This window comes from Salvelinus fontinalis, unplaced genomic scaffold, assembly GCF_029448725.1.
Source record: "Salvelinus fontinalis isolate EN_2023a unplaced genomic scaffold, ASM2944872v1 scaffold_0002, whole genome shotgun sequence".
Taxonomy (NCBI): Eukaryota; Metazoa; Chordata; class Actinopteri; order Salmoniformes; family Salmonidae; genus Salvelinus; species Salvelinus fontinalis.
In genome coordinates, this window is record NW_026600211.1 from 516,608 (window position 1) to 537,205 (window position 20,598).

The window sequence follows — 20,598 nt, forward strand, 5'->3', positions numbered from 1 at the left end:
TAAACATGTAGACAGATGGGGGAAAGAGAAGAGGTATAAACATGTAGACAGATGGGTAAAGAGAAGAGGTATAAACATGTAGACAGATGGGGGAAAGAGAAGAGGTATAAACATGTAGACAGACGGGGGAAAGAGAAGAGGTATAAACATGTAGACAGACGGGTGAAAGAGAAGAGGTATAAACATGTAGACAGATGGGTGAAAGAGAAGAGGTATAAACATGTAGACAGATGGTGAAAGAGAAGAGGTATAAACATGTAGACAGATGGTGAAAGAGAAGAGGTATAAACATGTAGACAGATGGTGAAAGAGAAGAGGTATAAACATGTAGACAGATGGGGGAAAGAGAAGAGGTATAAACATGTAGACAGATGGGTAAAGAGAAGAGGTATAAACATGTAGACAGATGGTGTAAAGAGAAGAGGTATAAACATGTAGACAGATGGGTGAAAGAGAAGAGGGATAAACATGTAGACAGATGGGTAAAGAGAAGAGGTATAAACATGTAGACAGATGGTGAAAGAGAAGAGGTATAAACATGTAGACAGATGGGTGAAAGAGAAGAGGTATAAACATGTAGACAGACAGGTGAAAGAGAAGAGGTATAAACATGTAGACAGATGGGGGAAAGAGAAGAGGTATAAACATGTAGACAGATGGGTGAAAGAGAAGAGGTATAAACATGTAGACAGACAGGTGAAAGAGAAGAGGTATAAACATGTAGACAGATGGGTAAAGAGAAGAGGTATAAACATGTAGACAGATGGGTAAAGAGAAGAGGTATAAACATGTAGACAGATGGGTGAAAGAGAAGAGGTATAAACATGTAGACAGATGGGGAAAGAGAAGAGGTATAAACATGTAGACAGATGGGGAAAGAGATGAGGTATAAACATGTAGACAGACAGGTGAAAGAGAAGAGGTATAAACATGTAGACAGATGGGGTAAAGAGAAGAGGTATAAACATGTAGACAGATGGGTGAAAGAGAAGAGGTATAAACATGTAGACAGATGGGTGAAAGAGAAGAGGTATAAACATGTAGATAGATGGGTGAAAGAGAAGAGGTATAAACATGTAGACAGATGGGGTAAAGAGAAGAGGTATAAACATGTAGACAGATGGGTGAAAGAGAAGAGGTATAAACATGTAGACAGATGGGTGCAAGAGAAGAGGTATAAACATGTAGACAGATGGGTGAAAGAGAAGAGGTATAAACATGTAGACAGATGGGTGAAAGAGAAGAGGTATAAACATGTAGACAGATGGGTGAAAGAGAAGAGGTATAAACATGTAGACAGATGGGGAAAGAGAAGAGGTATACACATGTAGACAGATGGGGAAAGAGAAGAGGTATAAACATGTAGACAGACAGGTGAAAGAGAAGAGGTATAAACATGTAGACAGATGGGGTAAAGAGAAGAGGTATAAACATGTAGACAGATGGGTGAAAGAGAAGAGGTATAAACATGTAGACAGATGGTGAAAGAGAAGAGGTATAAACATGTAGACAGATGGGTGAAAGAGAAGAGGTATAAACATGTAGACAGACGGGTGAAAGAGAAGAGGTATAAACATGTAGACAGACGGGTGAAAGAGAAGAGGTATAAACATGTAGACAGATGGGTAAAGAGAAGAGGTATAAACATGTAGACAGATGGGTGAAAGAGAAGAGGTATAAACATGTAGACAGATGGGGTAAAGAGAAGAGGTATAAACATGTAGACAGACAGGTAAAGAGAAGAGGTATAAACATGTAGACAGACGGGTGAAAGAGAAGAGGTATAAACATGTAGACAGACAGGTGAAAGAGAAGAGGTATAAACATGTAGACAGATGGGTGAAAGAGAAGAGGTATAAACATGTAGACAGATGGGTGAAAGAGAAGAGGTATAAACATGTAGACAGATGGGTGAAAGAGAAGAGGTATAAACATGTAGACAGATGGGTGAAAGAGAAGAGGTATAAACATGTAGACAGATGGGTGAAAGAGAAGAGGTATAAACATGTAGACAGATGGGTGAAAGAGAAGAGGTATAAACATGTAGACAGATGGGTGAAAGAGAAGAGGTATAAACATGTAGACAGATGGGTGAAAGAGAAGAGGGATAAACATGTAGACAGATGGTGAAAGAGAAGAGGTATAAACATGTAGACAGATGGGGAAAAAGAAGAGGTATAAACATGTAGACAGATGGGGAAAAAGAAGAGGTATAAACATGTAGACAGATGGGGTAAAGAGAAGAGGTATAAACATGTAGACAGATGGGTGAAAGAGAAGAGGTATAAACATGTAGACAGATGGGTGAAAGAGAAGAGGTATAAACATGTAGACAGATGGGGAAAAAGAAGAGGTATAAACATGTAGACAGATGGGTAAAGAGAAGAGGTATAAACATGTAGACAGATGGGTGAAAGAGAAGAGGTATAAACATGTAGACAGATGGGTGAAAGAGAAGAAGTATAAACATGTAGACAGATGGTGAAAGAGAAGAGGTATAAACATGTAGACAGATGGGTGAAAGAGAAGAGGTATAAACATGTAGACAGATGGGTGAAAGAGAAGAAGTATAAACATGTAGACAGATGGGTGAAAGAGAAGAGGTATAAACATGTAGACAGATGGGGAAAGAGAAGAGGTATAAACATGTAGACAGATGGGGAAAAAGAAGAGGTATAAACATGTAGACAGATGGGGGAAAAGAAGAGGTATAAACATGTAGACAGATGGGGTAAAGAGAAGAGGTATAAACATGTAGACAGATGGGGTAAAGAGAAGAGGTATAAACATGTAGACAGATGGGGGAAAGAGAAGAGATATAAACATGTAGACAGATGGGGGAAAGAGAAGAGGTATAAACATGTAGACAGATGGGTGAAAGAGAAGAGGTATAAACATGTAGACAGATGGGGTAAAGAGAAGAGGTATAAACATGTAGACAGATGGGTGAAAGAGAAGAGGTATAAACATGTAGACAGATGGGGAAAAAGAAGAGGTATAAACATGTAGACAGATGGGTGAAAGAGAAGAGGTATAAACATGTAGACAGATGGGGTAAAGAGAAGAGATATAAACATGTAGACAGATGGGTGAAAGAGAAGAGGTATAAACATGTAGACAGATGGGTGAAAGAGAAGAGGTATAAACATGTAGACAGATGGGTAAAGAGAAGAGGTATAAACATGTAGACAGATGGTGAAAGAGAAGAGGTATAAACATGTAGACAGATGGTGAAAGAGAAGAGGTATAAACATGTAGACAGATGGGTAAAGAGAAGAGGTATAAACATGTAGACAGATGGTGAAAGAGAAGAGGTATAAACATGTAGACAGATGGGTGAAAGAGAAGAGGTATAAACATGTAGACAGACAGGTGAAAGAGAAGAGGTATAAACATGTAGACAGATGGGGGAAAGAGAAGAGGTATAAACATGTAGACAGATGGGTGAAAGAGAAGAGGTATAAACATGTAGACAGACAGGTGAAAGAGAAGAGGTATAAACATGTAGACAGATGGGGAAAGAGAAGAGGTATAAACATGTAGACAGATGGGGGAAAAGAAGAGGTATAAACATGTAGACAGATGGGGGAAAAGAAGAGGTATAAACATGTAGACAGATGGGGTAAAGAGAAGAGGTATAAACATGTAGACAGATGGGGTAAAGAGAAGAGGTATAAACATGTAGACAGATGGGGGAAAGAGAAGAGGTATAAACATGTAGACAGATGGGGGAAAGAGAAGAGGTATAAACATGTAGACAGATGGGTGAAAGAGAAGAGGTATAAACATGTAGACAGATGGTGAAAGAGAAGAGGTATAAACATGTAGACAGATGGGGAAAAAGAAGAGGTATAAACATGTAGACAGATGGGTAAAGAGAAGAGGTATAAACATGTAGACAGATGGGTGAAAGAGAAGAGGTATAAACATGTAGACAAATGGGTGAAAGAGAAGAGGTATAAACATGTAGACAGACGGGTAAAGAGAAGAGGTATAAACATGTAGACAGATGGGTAAAGAGAAGAGGTATAAACATGTAGACAGATGGGTAAAGAGAAGAGGTATAAACATGTAGACAGATGGGTAAAGAGAAGAGGTATAAACATGTAGACAGACAGGTGAAAGAGAAGAGGTATAAACATGTAGACAGACGGGTAAAGAGAAGAGGTATAAACATGTAGACAGATGGTGAAAGAGAAGAGGTATAAACATGTAGACAGATGGGTGAAAGAGAAGAGGTATAAACATGTAGACAGATGGGGTAAAGAGAAGAGGTATAAACATGTAGACAGATGGGTGAAAGAGAAGAGGTATAAACATGTAGACAGATGGGGAAAAAGAAGAGGTATAAACATGTAGACAAATGGGTGAAAGAGAAGAGGTATAAACATGTAGACAGACAGGTGAAAGAGAAGAGGTATAAACATGTAGACAGATGGGTGAAAGAGAAGAGGTATAAACATGTAGACAGATGGGTGAAAGAGAAGAGGTATAAACATGTAGACAGATGGGTGAAAGAGAAGAGGGATAAACATGTAGACAAATGGGTGAAAGAGAAGAGGTATAAACATGTAGACAGACAGGTGAAAGAGAAGAGGTATAAACATGTAGACAGATGGGTGAAAGAGAAGAGGTATAAACATGTAGACAAATGGGTGAAAGAGAAGAGGTATAAACATGTAGACAGATGGGTAAAGAGAAGAGGTATAAACATGTAGACAAATGGGTGAAAGAGAAGAGGTATAAACATGTAGACAGATGGTGAAAGAGAAGAGGTATAAACATGTAGACAGATGGGTGAAAGAGAAGAGGTATAAACATGTAGATAGATGGGTGAAAGAGAAGAGGTATAAACATGTAGACAGATGGGTGAAAGAGAAGAGGTATAAACATGTAGAGAGATGGGGTAAAGAGAAGAGGTATAAACATGTAGACAGATGGTGAAAGAGAAGAGGTATAAACATGTAGACAGATGGGTGAAAGAGAAGAGGTATAAACATGTAGACAGACGGGTGAAAGAGAAGAGATATAAACATGTAGACAGATGGGTAAAGAGAAGAGGTATAAACATGTAGACAGATGGGTAAAGAGAAGAGGTATAAACATGTAGACAGACAGGTGAAAGAGAAGAGGTATAAACATGTAGACAGACGGGTAAAGAGAAGAGGTATAAACATGTAGACAGATGGGTAAAGAGAAGAGGTATAAACATGTAGACAGATGGGGTAAAGAGAAGAGGTATAAACATGTAGACAGATGGGTGAAAGAGAAGAGGTATAAACATGTAGACAGATGGGGAAAAAGAAGAGGTATAAACATGTAGACAGAAGGGTGAAAGAGAAGAGGTATAAACATGTAGACAGACGGGGTAAAGAGAAGAGGTATAAACATGTAGACAGACAGGTGAAAGAGAAAAGGTATAAACATGTAGACAGATGGGGAAAAAGAAGAGGTATAAACATGTAGACAGAAGGGTGAAAGAGAAGAGGTATAAACATGTAGACAGACGGGGTAAAGAGAAGAGGTATAAACATGTAGACAGACAGGTGAAAGAGAAGAGGTATAAACATGTAGACAGATGGGGGAAAGAGAAGAGGTATAAACATACAGACAGATGGGGGAAGAGAAGAGGTATAAACATGTAGACAGATGGGTGAAAGAGAAGAGATATAAACATGTAGACAAATGGGTGAAAGAGAAGAGGTATAAACATGTAGACAGATGGGGGAAAGAGAAGAGGTATAAACATGTAGACAGATGGGTGAAAGAGAAGAGGTATAAACATGTAGACAGATGGGTAAAGAGAAGAGGTATAAACATGTAGACAAATGGGTGAAAGAGAAGAGGTATAAACATGTAGACAGACAGGTGAAAGAGAAGAGGTATAAACATGTAGACAGATGGGTGAAAGAGAAGAGGTATAAACATGTAGACAAATGGGTGAAAGAGAAGAGGTATAAACATGTAGACAGATGGGTAAAGAGAAGAGGTATAAACATGTAGACAGATGGTGAAAGAGAAGAGGTATAAACATGTAGACAGATGGGGGAAAGAGAAGAGGTATAAACATGTAGACAAATGGGTGAAAGAGAAGAGGTATAAACATGTAGACAGATGGTGAAAGAGAAGAGGTATAAACATGTAGACAGATGGGGGAAAGAGAAGAGGTATAAACATGTAGACAGATGGGTGAAAGAGAAGAGGTATAAACATGTAGACAGATGGGTGAAAGAGAAGAGGTATAAACATGTAGACAGATGGGTAAAGAGAAGAGGTATAAACATGTAGACAGATGGGGAAATAGAAGAGGTATAAACATGTAGACAGATGGGTGAAAGAGAAGAGGTATAAACATGTAGACAGACGGGTAAAGAGAAGAGGTATAAACATGTAGACAGATGGGGTAAAGAGAAGAGGTATAAACATGTAGACAGATGGTGAAAGAGAAGAGGTATAAACATGTAGACAGACGGGTGAAAGAGAAGAGGTATAAACATGTAGACAGATGGGGAAAGAAAAGAGGTATAAACATGTAGACAGACGGGTGAAAGAGAAGAGGTATAAACATGTAGACAGATGGGGTAAAGAGAAGAGGTATAAACATGTAGACAGATGGGGAAAGAAAAGAGGTATAAACATGTAGACAGATGGGTGAAAGAGAAGAGGTATAAACATGTAGACAGATGGGGTAAAGAGAAGAGGTATAAACATGTAGACAAATGGGTGAAAGAGAAGAGGTATAAACATGTAGACAGATGGTGAAAGAGAAGAGGTATAAACATGTAGACAGATGGGGGAAAGAGAAGAGGTATAAACATGTAGACAGATGGGTGAAAGAGAAGAGGTATAAACATGTAGACAGATGGGTGAAAGAGAAGAGGTATAAACATGTAGACAGATGGGTAAAGAGAAGAGGTATAAACATGTAGACAGATGGGGAAATAGAAGAGGTATAAACATGTAGACAGATGGGTGAAAGAGAAGAGGTATAAACATGTAGACAGATGGGTGAAAGAGAAGAGGTATAAACATGTAGACAGATGGGTGAAAGAGAAGAGGTATAAACATGTAGACAGACGGGTGAAAGAGAAGAGGTATAAACATGTAGACAGATGGGGTAAAGAGAAGAGGTATAAACATGTAGACAGATGGGGAAAGAGAAGAGGTATAAACATGTAGACAGATGGGTGAAAGAGAAGAGATATAAACATGTAGACAGATGGGTGAAAGAGAAGAGGTATAAACATGTAGACAGATGGGTAAAGAGAAGAGGTATAAACATGTAGACAGATGGGTGAAAGAGAAGAGGTATAAACATGTAGACAGACGGGTGAAAGAGAAGAGGTATAAACATGTAGACAGATGGGGTAAAGAGAAGAGGTATAAACATGTAGACAGATGGGGAAAGAAAAGAGGTATAAACATGTAGACAGATGGTGAAAGAGAAGAGGTATAAACATGTAGACAGATGGGGAAAGAAAAGAGGTATAAACATGTAGACAGATGGGTGAAAGAGAAGAGGTATAAACATGTAGACAGATGGGGTAAAGAGAAGAGGTATAAACATGTAGACAGACGGGTGAAAGAGGCAGATGATTAATCTTATTAGGGGTGACAGCCAGACAGACAGCCAAACAGACAGACAGACAGACAGACAGAACAGACGGACAGACGTACCTCTCGAAGATATGTCGTATTACGAGGAAGGCTAGGGCGATGGGTAGCACCACCCAAAGGTCGCTGGCCTTGGCGTAGACACGGCCATCTTTGTCCTCCAGGTCAGCCCAACCCAGCCCCTCAGGGAACCACAGCCGCTCATTCCAGAACCACTCGCTCAGAATGGACACCATACTGGGGAGAGAGCAGAGAAGACGGTTAATATACTGACATTTACACACACACACACACACAGCACACCGCTGGCAGCATGCTGCCTCAGTGGGATGGGAGGAAGGAGTGGTTATATCATCCTTTGTGGTTATTTGAATTGCCAGTGAATGAAAGGATGTGACCAGTTGTCCCATGTGTAGCCTACTTCCTGGTCTCTTTTATGACACAATGTCTGTCTAATCGTTCTCTATCTCATCCTAGCCAGACACAGGAAGAATGGAAAGGGTTAAAATCACTAACTGAATGAATGTTTATTTATCCATTTCTCTCACCGCAGTTAAACAACAATAACCATCCCAATCAGTCTAGAGGAAATGTTCATACCTCAACAATCGACTGAAGTCAAATCCATATTCTAATCTATACCATATGTTGTGTAAACTCCACATAACACACATTGGGAGAAATCTGCAGGCCAAATGAATAGGAAAGATTGGCACCAACTAATTAGATGTAATGACATTGTGCAAATCTTCCACATTCAATTACAGATGTAGGATCTTAATTTGATCACCCTGTTGCTGTCACGCCCTGACCATTGAGATCATTTTATTCTCTATGTTGGTTAGGTCGGGGTGTGACTAGGGTGGGTTATCTAGGTTATTATTTGTCTATGTTGGCCTGGTATGATTCCCAATCAGAGGCAGCTGTTTATCGTTGTCTCTGATTGGGGATCATATTTAGGCAGCCTTTTCCACTGGGTTTTTGTGGGATCTTGTTTGTTTGTGTGTAGTTGCCAGTTGCACTGCATTTGACTTCACGTTTCGAGTTTGTTCTGTATTGTTTTGGTGAGTTTCTTTAATTAAACATGTGGAACTCTACGCACGCTGCGCCTTGGTCCGTTAATTATACAAACAATCGTGACAGTTGCGGGAGAACTGTCCTGCAATGCAGGAAATGTAAAACTTGTTGTGTATTTGAGGTTTAAAAAGGCTTCTGAAGTTTGTCATTTCCATTTAGAAATTTCAGACTTAATATTCCCTCAAGAAAAATGTATCAATCCCTACAAAAATGTTAATTAATTATAATCTACATAAATCACACTCATGTTGATGTATGATTATTTTCCTGCTGTAGCAAACTGGCTCAAATTAAAGATGGAATCCAAAGGTCGCGGGCAACCTCATGCTGCCCCCACTTGTTGTGTTGTTTTCTCACTTTCAACGAAAACAACGGGGTTGAGCCCTAAACCACCTTGGACTGGTCTTCTGGGAAAGGTGTGTCTTTTCCTGAAATCCCACCCCCTCAAACGACCCTTGCTGCGCCATGGCTCTGGAGTGGAAGTCACTAGCTAGCTAACTTGTTTGCAGGTAAACTGTTTTGGTTGCAGGGACAAAGTTTTCAGAAAATGTCGACAGCAACAAGCACCATTCTCGGTTCTTGGATCTGAATAAACTTGACCCCAAAAGAGAAAAGCGAGAAAAAGACTGCTCATGACCTATCCAGAAACCTGATAAACATAGGAATTCATTTTGAAAGGTGGAAGAGTGATGCCGAAATGGCCACCGTTCGCATGGACTGGTAGGTAAATGTTTGGTTGCGTTGCGTTTTTACCCTGCTAAATACGTTAGATGATAACCTTAGTGTGTTCAATATTCAAGCTAGCTAGCACGTCTACTTCGCTAGCTAGCTAACTAGCTAACATCTTCTGTATTCTGACTGTTTTGTAACGTTACACATTTTTAACAATAATTTATTTAATCTATTTTACGTTAGCTAGCTAAAGCTAAATATGCAGATTGTTGACATGGATGGAACACAGACCGTGAGGGATAGAAGGACGCTGGATTAGCGCACAATCAATAAATCTGATCTAATTTAGTGGATATTCGTCAAATCCGTCATGATTGATGTATTGTAACACTGTGGTTAATAAAGTCTGATTTGATATATTTGGCTGTTTTTACTGAATAACATTAGAAATAGTCCCTTTTCACATTTTGAAGAAGTGACTGCTAAATGCTACATCTTTAAATCTAAATCCAACATCTTTAGGTTCGGGGCCTGCAGACTCCTCCTAACTAGTGGTCAACATACTATCAACATAACATTTAGGACCGAGACTTGCAGACTCCTCCTAACTAGTGGTCAACATACTATCAACAACACAACAGGTGTAGGAGAGGCCCAGTGGCCCACAGAGGGGAAGTACAACTGAACATAAATCACTTCTTCATTCATCCACCACATGGACATGGCCACATGGACATGGCATAGCAATGCCTATATACAGCCAGCAAAGGCGAAACAGTTTCTCTGGAACCCCCCACAAGGTCGGAGTTCACTTTAGCTCATGGATAAATGTTTAGTGGGAGGCCTACACCATAAGAAATGTGCGTAAAACCAGTCTATTAATGCCAAATAATACAGTCAGTCCACCCTCAAAACTAGGGATTGCTTCATTATGCAGTGTAGCCTAGTATCTATAGCGACAGTATATACCGTATTTAGTAGCTTTTTAGTTGTTATTCATAAACTTTTTATAAAAATTACATCAAATAGCCTAACAATGTGGAAAAAAGTAGTCGGCTTGAGGATTAATTCAGCCACTATTTAGCCTATTGTTGAACTAAGTGGGTTTTGTCTGGCTAATAGCTTACACAAATGGGCTGTAATATTCAAGGTAAATTAAATAAAATCCAACTTGAGAGACTCCCCTGGTCTGAAGTCCTCCTTGCACCTTCTCTCTCTGTGTCTCTTGTTCTCTTTCTTTCTCTTAGAAAATATTCTCCCTGTGTCTGTGCTTGTGTCTCTCTTTTTATTCTATGTAGAGGCCTATAGTTGCTACAGTATTTGCGACTGTCGCTTTGCTTTTTTATGTGCACATTTTTCCACCACGGCCTCTAGGTCCAGGTTGCGGGCCCAACTGTTTCTATACTGAGTATTGCCAACCCAGACAGTCTTTCCTGTGACATATGTCCATTAAGCTGCACACAATTTAAACAGTCTTGAATGATGTATGCCAAGGTATACCTGAGATAAGGCACTGTTGAGTTTGCAACCCCACAACTCAAATGCCGGTTCACCAGTATGAACGAAATAGCAAACAGCTTTTTTTGTTCAAGCCCTCAAGAACTGTTGGCAGCTAAAGATGATCATCTGTTTGCATCTGCCAATTTATTGACTGTTAAGTATCCAGACGACCTGTCACCCAGAGCTTTCAATAGGCTACAGTTAATCTCTTTCTGTAACCTGTTGAGGCCGGCAATTAAGGAGAATGAGAGGCTAAATTAAAGATGTTGCAGAACTGCTGTATTTGAAGAACAAATCTTCTGCTCAGTTCCACTGATGTTGCTATGGCAATCAATATCTTTTTACCATCCCTGTAAAACTGTCGCTTTTGCGGAGAACGTTTTCAAAACTAAAACTCATTAAAAAAACTCCCTATGAAGCATTAGGCTCTCGGTCTCATATGTGTTTTTGAACAACTTAGTAAGCTCCACTCATTGCACTGGCGCCTTCGTAGCTGTTACCACAGCATCTGTTGTTCACTGATATCCCAGTCTGGTCTCATAGAATAGACGTAACATAGTAAACATAAATCCGGAACACTCAAATGAGTATGATATGTTAGAATTGGTATGTTTACGTAAGATATAAGGTTACTTAAAGCAAAAACAAAAGGAGGGTGGTTGTTAGGGGTTCGGAGTATAACGCAAACGTCTAGCAACACAAACATCTAGAAACCCAAAGGTTGTGTGTTTCAATCTCATCAGACAACTTTAACATTTTAGCTAATTGCCAACTTTTCAACTACTTTATAGCTACTTTGCAACTAAACTCAGCAAAAAAAGAAACGTCCTCTCACTGTCCACTGCGTTTATTTTCAGCAATTTTAACATGTGTAAATATTTGTATGAACATAACAAGATTCAACAACTGAGACATAAACTGAATAAGTTCCACAGACATGTGACTAACAGAAATTGAATAATGTGTCCCTGAACAAAGGGGGGGTCAAAAGTAAGTCAGTATCTGGTGTGGCCCCAGCTGCATTAAGTACTGCAGTGCATCTCCTCCTCGTGGACTGTACCAGATTTTCCAGTTCTTGCTGTGAGATGTTACCCCACTCTTCCACCAAGGCACCTGCAAGTTCCCGGACAATTCTGGGGGGAATGGCCCTAGCCCTCACCCTCCGATCCAACTGGTCCCAGACGTGCTCAATGGTATTGAGATCTGGGCTCTTCGCTGGCCATGGCAGACCACTGACATTCCTGTCTTGCAGGAAATCACGCACAGAATGAGCAGTATGGCTGGTGACATTGTCATGCTGGAGGGTCATGTCAGGATGAGCCTGCAGGAAGGGTACCACATGAGGGAGGAGGATGTTTTCCCTGTAACGCACAGCGTTGAGATTGCCTGCAATGACAACAAGCTCAGTCCGATGATGCTGTGACACACCGCCCCAGACCATGACAGACCCTCCACCTCCAAATCGATCCCGCTCCAGAGTACAGGCCTCAGTGTTTTTGCCAGTCATGTCTGGTCCAGCGACGGTGGGTTTGTGCCCATAGGTGATGTTGTTTCTGTGATGTCAGTTGACGATCTTCCTTACAACAGGCCTACAAGCCCTCCAAGTCCAGCCTCTCTCAGCCTATTGCGGACAGTCTAAGCACTGATGGAGGGATTATGCGTTCCTGGTGTAACTCGTGCAGTTGTTGTTGCCATCCTGTACCTCTCCCGCAGGTGTGATGTTCGGATGTACCAATCCTGTGCAGGTGTTGTTACACGTGGTCTGCCATTGCGAGGACGATCAGCTGTCCATCCTGTCTCCCTGTAGCGCTGTCTTAGGCGTCTCACAGTACGGACATTGCAATGTATTTGCCCTGGCCACATCTGCAGTCCTCATGCCGCCTTGCAGCATGCCTAAGGCACGTTCACGCAGATGAGCAGTTCTTTTGGTGTTTTTCAGAGTCAGTAGAAAGGCCTCTTTAGTGTCCTAAGTTTTCATAACTGTGACCTTAATTGCCTAAGCTATTAGTGTCTTAACGACCATTCTACAGGTGCATGTTCATTAATTGTTTATTGTTCATTGAACAAGCATGGGAAACAGTGTTTAAACCCTTTACAATAAAGATCTGTGAAGTTATTTGGATTTTTGCAAATTATCTTTGAAAGACAGGGTCCTGAAAAATGGACGTTTCTTTTTTTGATGAGTTTATGTAACATGTTAGCTAACCCTTCCCCTATCCCTTTCAGCCAACCCTTCCCCTTCCCCTCCCCCTAAACCTAACCTTAACCCTAACCCCTAGAGCTAGCTAACATTAGCGTTAGCCACCTAGCTAAGGTTAATGAGCATTTCTCCTTTGCCAAGATAATCCATCCACCTGACAGGTGTGGCATATCAAGAAGCTGATTAAAAAGCATGATCATTACACTAGTGCACCTTGTGCTGGGGACAATAAAAGGCCACTAAAATGTGCAGTTTTGTCAAACAACACAATGCCACAGATGTCTCAAATTTTGAGAGAGCGTGCAATTGGCATGACGACTGCAGGAATGTCCACCAGAGCTGTTGTCAGAGAATGCAATGTTAATTGCTCTACCATAAGCTGCCTCCAACGTCGTTTTAGAGAATTTGGAAAGACGTCCAACCGGCCTCACAACCGCAGACCATGTGTATAGCGTCATGTAGGCGAGCGGTTTGCTGATGTCAACGTTGTGAACAGAGAGACCCATACTGGTGGTGGGTTATGGCATGGGCAAGCATATGCTACGGACAACAAACACAATTGCATTTTATCGATGGCAATTTGAATGCACAGAGATACCGTGATGAGATCCTGAGGCCCATTGTCGTGCCTTTAATCTGCCGCCATCACCTTATGTTTCAGCATGATAATGCACGGCCCCATGTCGCAAGGATCTATACACAATTCCTGGAAGCTGAAAATGTCCCAGTTCTTCCATGGCCTGCATACTCACCAGACATGTCACCAATTGAGCATGTTTGGGATGCTCTGGATGGACGTGTACGACAGCGTGTTCCAGTTCCCGCCAATATCCAGCAACTTCTCACAGCCATTGAAGAGGACTGGGCCAGAGACCACAATTAACAGCCTGATCAGGAGATGTGTCACGCTTCATGAGGCAAATGGTGGTTACACCAGATACTGACTGGTTTTCTGATCCACGTCCTTACTTTTTCAAAGGTATCTGTGACCAACAGATGAATATCTGTATTCCCAGTCATGTGAAATCCATATTTTAGGGCTTAATGAATTGACTTAAATTGACAAGTTCCTTATATGAACTGTAAAATCTTTGAAATTGTTGCATGTTGCATTTTTATATTTTTGTTTCAGTATAAATGGAGTGTTTTGGATTTACGTACAGAATAATACAAAATGCTCTGAGACCACGTTGCAAGATGATATCACCTTACTTTCAATCAGTTCTTTTCTTCTTTTTCAAGGCCTGAGGCACTTCTTCAGTTACATTCCGGAAGCCCAAGAAACAAACACTTGGCTTCCTGATTTATGACAGGCGCTTCGTGGTTTCAGAGAGAGAAAAGTAGAGAAGTTTTACTTTGACTGTGATTTGGGTGTGTAGAATGGGGACGGGAGTTGAGTGGGGGACAGTATGAATCATGGCTGAATATTTTGCTGTGAATCATCTATCTGTGCTGAGTCAGAATGTCCTCCCACACACCACTCCCCTATCACCACTCAACCCTGCACCCTAAACCCTCTCCAAACCACTACCCTAATCCTCTCTGACGCCACCATCCTACACCCTACCCAACCCACTCCCCCGATTCTCCTCAGCCCCCAAACCCCTCCCCCTCCCTGATCCTTCCAGGACTTGCCTCATTGAGTAGGTTCCCTCCCAAGCTGACAGAAGCTCTGAGAGGCAGAGCGAGGCCTCCCTCCATGCCTACCTTGCTGCCTGCCTCCCTCCTTCCTTCTCTGCCTAACATTACTCCCAGACACAGACAGAGCAGGCCTGGCTCTCTTTCAACTATGCAGCTGGATTTACACACACATTAAAGACTGGTATACAACCAGGGAAGGGAGTGCCGCTAATAAACTGGGCTTTTCACATTGGTTAACATTGAAACGGATAGGAGCTACCGGCTAATACAGAACTGACCCTTTGAGCTTCAATAAAAATGTTAGCTAACGCTAGGCTAGCTTTGGATAGCTTAGGTTACGTAGGCGTGGATCCCCATACACCAGTCACACTAACAAGACAGTAAATGAAGTTACAACACTAAGTTACGGCTACAGAAGCCTTCCCTTCTCACACACACTCTCCCCTGAGACACTGTCATTGTTCAGTTAATTCCACAGCATAGCAGGTTACTCATCAACACCAGACACATTTCCTGTCACAACTCAGAGAGAGTGCATCTCAATCGTCTTCCCCTCCTCATCTCCTGTCCTTCATCAGGGGTGTATCTCAATACTCTAAAATGCCTTCCTCTCGTCATCTCATCTCCTCTGTCAGCACTGATCTGATAGAAGTGGACAGGACAGATGGACCTCTGCTATAAAGCTTCCACATATCCAGTCTATTGAGATCAGTGCAGATGATGTTAAAAACAAGAAGTGGTGAGATAGACACATGTTGATGTGTCAAAAGTCGTTTCTCAAACGGGGGCTATAGGATGCAGGTTTTGGCAAAAGCCTGCACCCTGTTGTAGAAACGCTGCAAGGTTGATGACACTGAGTCCTGGGGGGTTGCTGCTGCTATTGAAACAGCATTAGTGCTTTTGTTTCCCCCGTCACTCCTCTGCAGCAGAGCATTCTGCTGGCATCATGGGATTACTGATACGACATCATCCTGCTGAACTCAGAGGCAGCGAGGGAGGGAGGGAGCGAGGGAGGGAGGCAGCGAGGGAGGGAGGGAGGGAGGGTCCATGTATTCACTGGGAAATCCACCCCTCCACAACAGACAGACAGGTGAATAACCCTGTTGACTTTCTGTGAGCACACTAGCAGAGATATTGAACTCTTGTACTTTCCATGTCTTTAGGGCACATCACCCAGATTGCCTGCTATTCCAGAAATGTAGAAAGGAACTCCGTAAAATGCTGTTGAAGATCACAACCCGAACGAGCAGATGTACACAGAGCAAAGAGGAGGGTAGGACACAGTACACTGCTTACAACTACCGCACACTCCTAAGAAGAATTCCAAATGCCCTAGAAAATGTCATTCTCATTCTTACCTCTGTCCTACTGTGTTTTAGCCAGTTGATTCTTGTATAGGTGAGTCGTCTAAGCAGAGTTAACCACAACAGCACAGATACAGGGATCTTCCCTGCTACAAAACAGAGCCACAGTGCAGTCCAAAGGTGATCATAACACATCACACACAGCAGAGAAGCAATAAAGGCCGGACTCACTTCCCTGTGTAATAACCACTGGTCCCAACCTAAAGCAGACGTACCTGCAGTAAACAGTAGAGTAGGCCTAACTGGGGGTTTCACTATGCTAACGTATGGTCTAGAGGTCTCTCCATGGGAGGAAGCATAGATTTCATTTAACATTAGAAACATGGTGGTGACATTTCAGTCAATACCAGTGTTCTTGAGTCTAAGAGTGTCTGTGTGTGTGTGTGTGTGTGTGTGTGTGTGTGTGTGTGTGTGTGTGTGTGTGTGTGTGTGTGTGTGTGTGTGTGTGTGTGTGTGTGTGTGTGTGTGTGTGTGTGTGTGTGTGTGTGTGCGCATCGCAACAGATCAAAGAAAAATACTTTTTCAGGTCAGCCAGAGGATCCAGCCTGCTACAGCACTTTTCCTGACAGAAGCCCAACTCCCCTTCCTATTGGCTGACAGGATCATGTGACCGGACTCTGGCCATTTTTCTGAGCCAATCAGACGGAGGATGCCTCTGGCTGTGTGGGAGAGTGGAAGTGCTATCTCTCTTCCTCCCTCTGTTTCTGTGGCACTGTCTGACAGGAGAATGTGAGTAGTCAAAGCAGACTAACAGTAACATAGAGTTTCTCAACCCCTGGGGGGCAGAGGGAGAGGGGGAGGGGGGACGTGGGGAGAGAGAGAGTGCTTGTTGGTCTATCAGAGGAAACAGTCTATTCATGGTGAGTCATAATGCATATCATACATCCTCTGGCACACAGAGACGACCAGGATAGAGTAGAGAAGAGTAGAGCAGTGTAGAGAAGTGTAGAGCAATATATACATATATACTTCAGTTCATGGAAATAAATAGCTAGCCAGCTACTTAACCTTGTTGCTCAAAGCTAACGTTATAAGCAGCCAACTAGCTTCATCAGAGGTCCAGCTGTCCTGTCCACTTCTATCAGATCAGTGCTGAACAAATGGCTACCCAGATTATTTGCTGACAGAGAAGTGACGCTTGACTGGAACGATTATGTGTTGTGAAGCTAGTCACAATAAGGATTAGGCACAATAGTGGAATTTGCGGTTTGCCTTCAAAATAAAAGTACCTCTTTGAAAGTGATGCACAAGGTTACTGGTGGAATCATGCCATATTTAGACTAGATCATGTTAAACAACGTTGGAATGTGAAGCAATGAAATGGGGTATCAGTCTACTCGGTGACACCCACAGAACACAACTGTGAAGAGTTTACGCAAATATTAGCATTGTAGCTGACTGTAAAATTTGTATTTTTTTATTTTACCTTTATTTAGCTAGGCAAGTCAGTTAAGAACAAATTCTTATTTTCAATGACGGCCTACGAACAGGGGGTTAACTACCTTGTTCACGGGCAGAAAGACAGATTTTGACCTTGTCAGCTCTGGGATTCGATCTGCGAAATAACCTCCCCAGTCAGCCTATTGTGTGTATTGCCATTCATATTGCACTGTACATTTTTACCTAAGGATTAGGGATCAATGAAATGGGGTATCAGCCTACTCAATACCTAATTTTCCCAACGTTCTCCTCAGAGTCATCAGACTCCAAAACACCCACGCAGTATTGTTTTTCCTCGGGAATAGTGTTCAATGCACTTTTTATTTTTTTTATTTCACCTTTATTTAACCACGTAGGCTAGTTGAGAACAAGTTCTCATTTACAACTGCTACCTGGCCAAGATAAAGCCTGGCTAAATTCCCAAATCTGGCCCTCAAACCATCATGGTCACCTAATAATCCCCAGTTTACAATTGGCTCATTCATCCCCCTCCTCTCCCCTGTAACTATTCCCCAGGTCGTTGCTGCAAATGAGAACGTGTTCTCAGTCAACTTACCTGGTAAAATAACGGTAAAATAAAAAATAAATAAATAAATAAAGCAAAGCAGTGCGACAAATACAACAACACAGAGTTACACATAAACACAACACATAGTAGGTTGACTATAAATGTGGTTCAATTCACAGATGTTTCAGAGTCCCACAATAAGAGCTACGACGTTAATGTTCTCTGGGTGTCACTGAGTAGACTGATACCCCATGTCATTGATCCACAATCCATAGGTAAGGCTGCACAGTGAAATAAGTATGCCCCCAAAGCAATGCTAAAGTCTAATATATCCAGTGTAATTTCAACATATATTTTTCAAATGTACAAATTATAATCTGTTTTTGATTTTATATAACAACATTCCAAACTCGTTTAGCATGATCTATTTAATTATGGCATAATTGACAGCGATTTGCGTCACTGTCAATGACAAACTTTTATTTTGAAGGCTAACCTGCAAAATCCACTCTTGTGGCTAATCCTTATTGTGGCTAGCTTCACATAGATGGGTCCGCCCACCATTAATCAAATAAAAACTGTTATAAATTAGGGTCCTTTTAAATGATGACACCTAGCTATATAGTTAATTGTCTAACTATAGCTACTGAAACAGATGATGTCGTTTAGCTATGTTTTTGGGGAAGAACATTGTTTGCATCCATCAGCTAGCTAGCTTTTTTTATGACCAGCGTTGTAGGTGCGCGAGACAACTTTACCAGCATCATAGCATACGTGTCGGTGAATCGTTGTGACATATGACATACGAGTGATAGTGTAATCAATGTGTAATACCTATGTAAAAGCTTTATGAACGCGTTGAAATATTATGTGACGTGTAGTTATATTCAGGTCCAACGAGCTTATTTGACACGTCAAATAGTGTTATTTGAATTGTATCTTTTTTGACACGAAAAGACCCAAACGGCGTTCCTTAATCATAGGATAGACGTTTGTGGTTGCGTAATGACGCGTGTCCAAGTGATCGCGCTTCATTGTGGGCTGCATGCCTAGATAACCGAAAGGTTAGCGCAGCCACAAAGTCAAAATTGGCTATTGTAAAAATTAAAGAGAAAAAAAGAAGCCTTTTGTTAGTAATTTAATGTTAGGGTTAGGCATAAGGTTATCCGTGTGGTTAAAGTTAGGGTTACGGGTAGGATTAGGTTGAAAACCTTCAACACTTGAACAGACAACAGAGTAGAGTGCTGGCTATTGTAGAAACACTGCATATTCAGACGAAACCGTTATTCAGTTTATATCACAATAACAGTCCTATTGATGTGATTGAGATAACGGTACTTACTTTGGTCCCAATCCCCTCTCACTGAGGTCCAAGGCGATGTATGAGACTTTAGGTTAGAGCACACAGAACAGACAGCGGTAGCCTAAATGCAATTTTCAGAGAATTCGACTGCTGAGCAGAAAATCAGTCCAACCGGAGAAAGTATAGCTCCGTCCTGTTGAATATAATCTGCCTGCTGCGCTCGTGACAGCCTGGGTGTGTCGTTGTTTTAGATTATGGTCCGACCTGACCACTTCCGCCGTTTATCCACATCTTTCCATCCAGTCAAAAACAATTTTAATAGAAAGAAGGATTGAGATAAAAAGAAAGAGTAGGTGGGAGAAGTTGAGAGACCGCGAGACGAGTAAAGGCGGGGTTTCTTTCTGTGTCGATGGATATCCGCTCGGATTGTCCTGGATAAATCTAAACTACAAGCTAGGATACTTTATCTTTCGTTGTGTCCCATGTATTCTTTCTTTTCTCTCTGGGGGATAGGGTGGTTGGCCGGGAATAGGCGTAGACCAGCCGAGCTGCTGCGTCTGGAGAACGGACCGCGAGAGAGGTGAGACTAGGAGTGAAATAGAAAATAACTGGAGGAAGAGTCACAGATGCCGTTTAGGCACACGAGAACACTTGGCTGACACACACACATCCGCATTTTGTTTCCGGACCCCAATAAACACTTTTACCCTTCTCTCTATAATAATGGTGTGATTGAGGCTATTTACATGACCAACTATTAGTACGTAAACGACAAAAAATATATATATATAGGCTAACCTAGAAAAGCAATAGGGGCCAGGGTTCCCCAACTGGCAGCACACGGGGTGGTTTTATTTAGCTGAGTTTTCATTGTTGGACATTAAAGACTGTAAAAACACCAGGAAATCAGCTCCAAGTGATTTTCAAGTATTCCCACGTGTAATAGAGAGACACATTAGATCGTATTCCAATGTAATGAAGGTTTGTTTTGGTCAAATATTATATATGTTTGGACTTCTTGTGGTCAATTACAGCGTACAATGTTATTTGTAATTATGTTCCGGCCCCCCAACCATCCGCTCAAGAAAAAATCGTCAGGCAGCTGAATGTAGTTTGGGACCCCTGCAAGAGGCCCTCTAAATACATACAATTATAAACAAATAGTAGTCTAAAAGTAACTTGTTTTATGGGTTTGGACTTTAGACATTATTTGGTGACTTGAATGTAGGCCTATCAGTTGCTGTGTGTGGATAAAATCAGTGAGGCAGCCAAGCCAGTA

General features: G+C 41.6%; 1 protein-coding gene and 1 long non-coding RNA gene across 3 annotated transcripts in view; one reads left to right on the top strand and one right to left on the bottom strand.

Moving 5' to 3' along the window:
- The window catches only part of LOC129841866 (ceramide synthase 2-like), a 48,077-nt gene extending 28,188 nt beyond the window's left edge, over nucleotides 1–19,889 (bottom strand). Inside the window, exons 1-2 of one of the 2 annotated variants that reach the window (XM_055910211.1) lie at nucleotides 19,359–19,889; nucleotides 7,678–7,851 (exon numbers count right to left, since the gene is read on the bottom strand). In XM_055910211.1, coding sequence (XP_055766186.1) covers nucleotides 7,678–7,850 — 173 coding nt within the window. In that variant the 5' untranslated portion in view covers nucleotide 7,851; nucleotides 19,359–19,889. Of the gene's footprint in view, nucleotides 1–7,677; nucleotides 7,852–16,062; nucleotides 16,087–19,358 lie in introns of those variants that run through there. The other variant, XM_055910212.1, reaches the window with a different exon arrangement.
- On the top strand, nucleotides 5,548–5,894 carry LOC129841880 (uncharacterized). The gene is made up of 3 exons (XR_008757426.1): nucleotides 5,548–5,596; nucleotides 5,704–5,775; nucleotides 5,847–5,894. It is a non-coding gene; the product is annotated as an uncharacterized LOC129841880 (long non-coding RNA).
- Nucleotides 19,890–20,598: the final 709 nt, after the last annotated feature.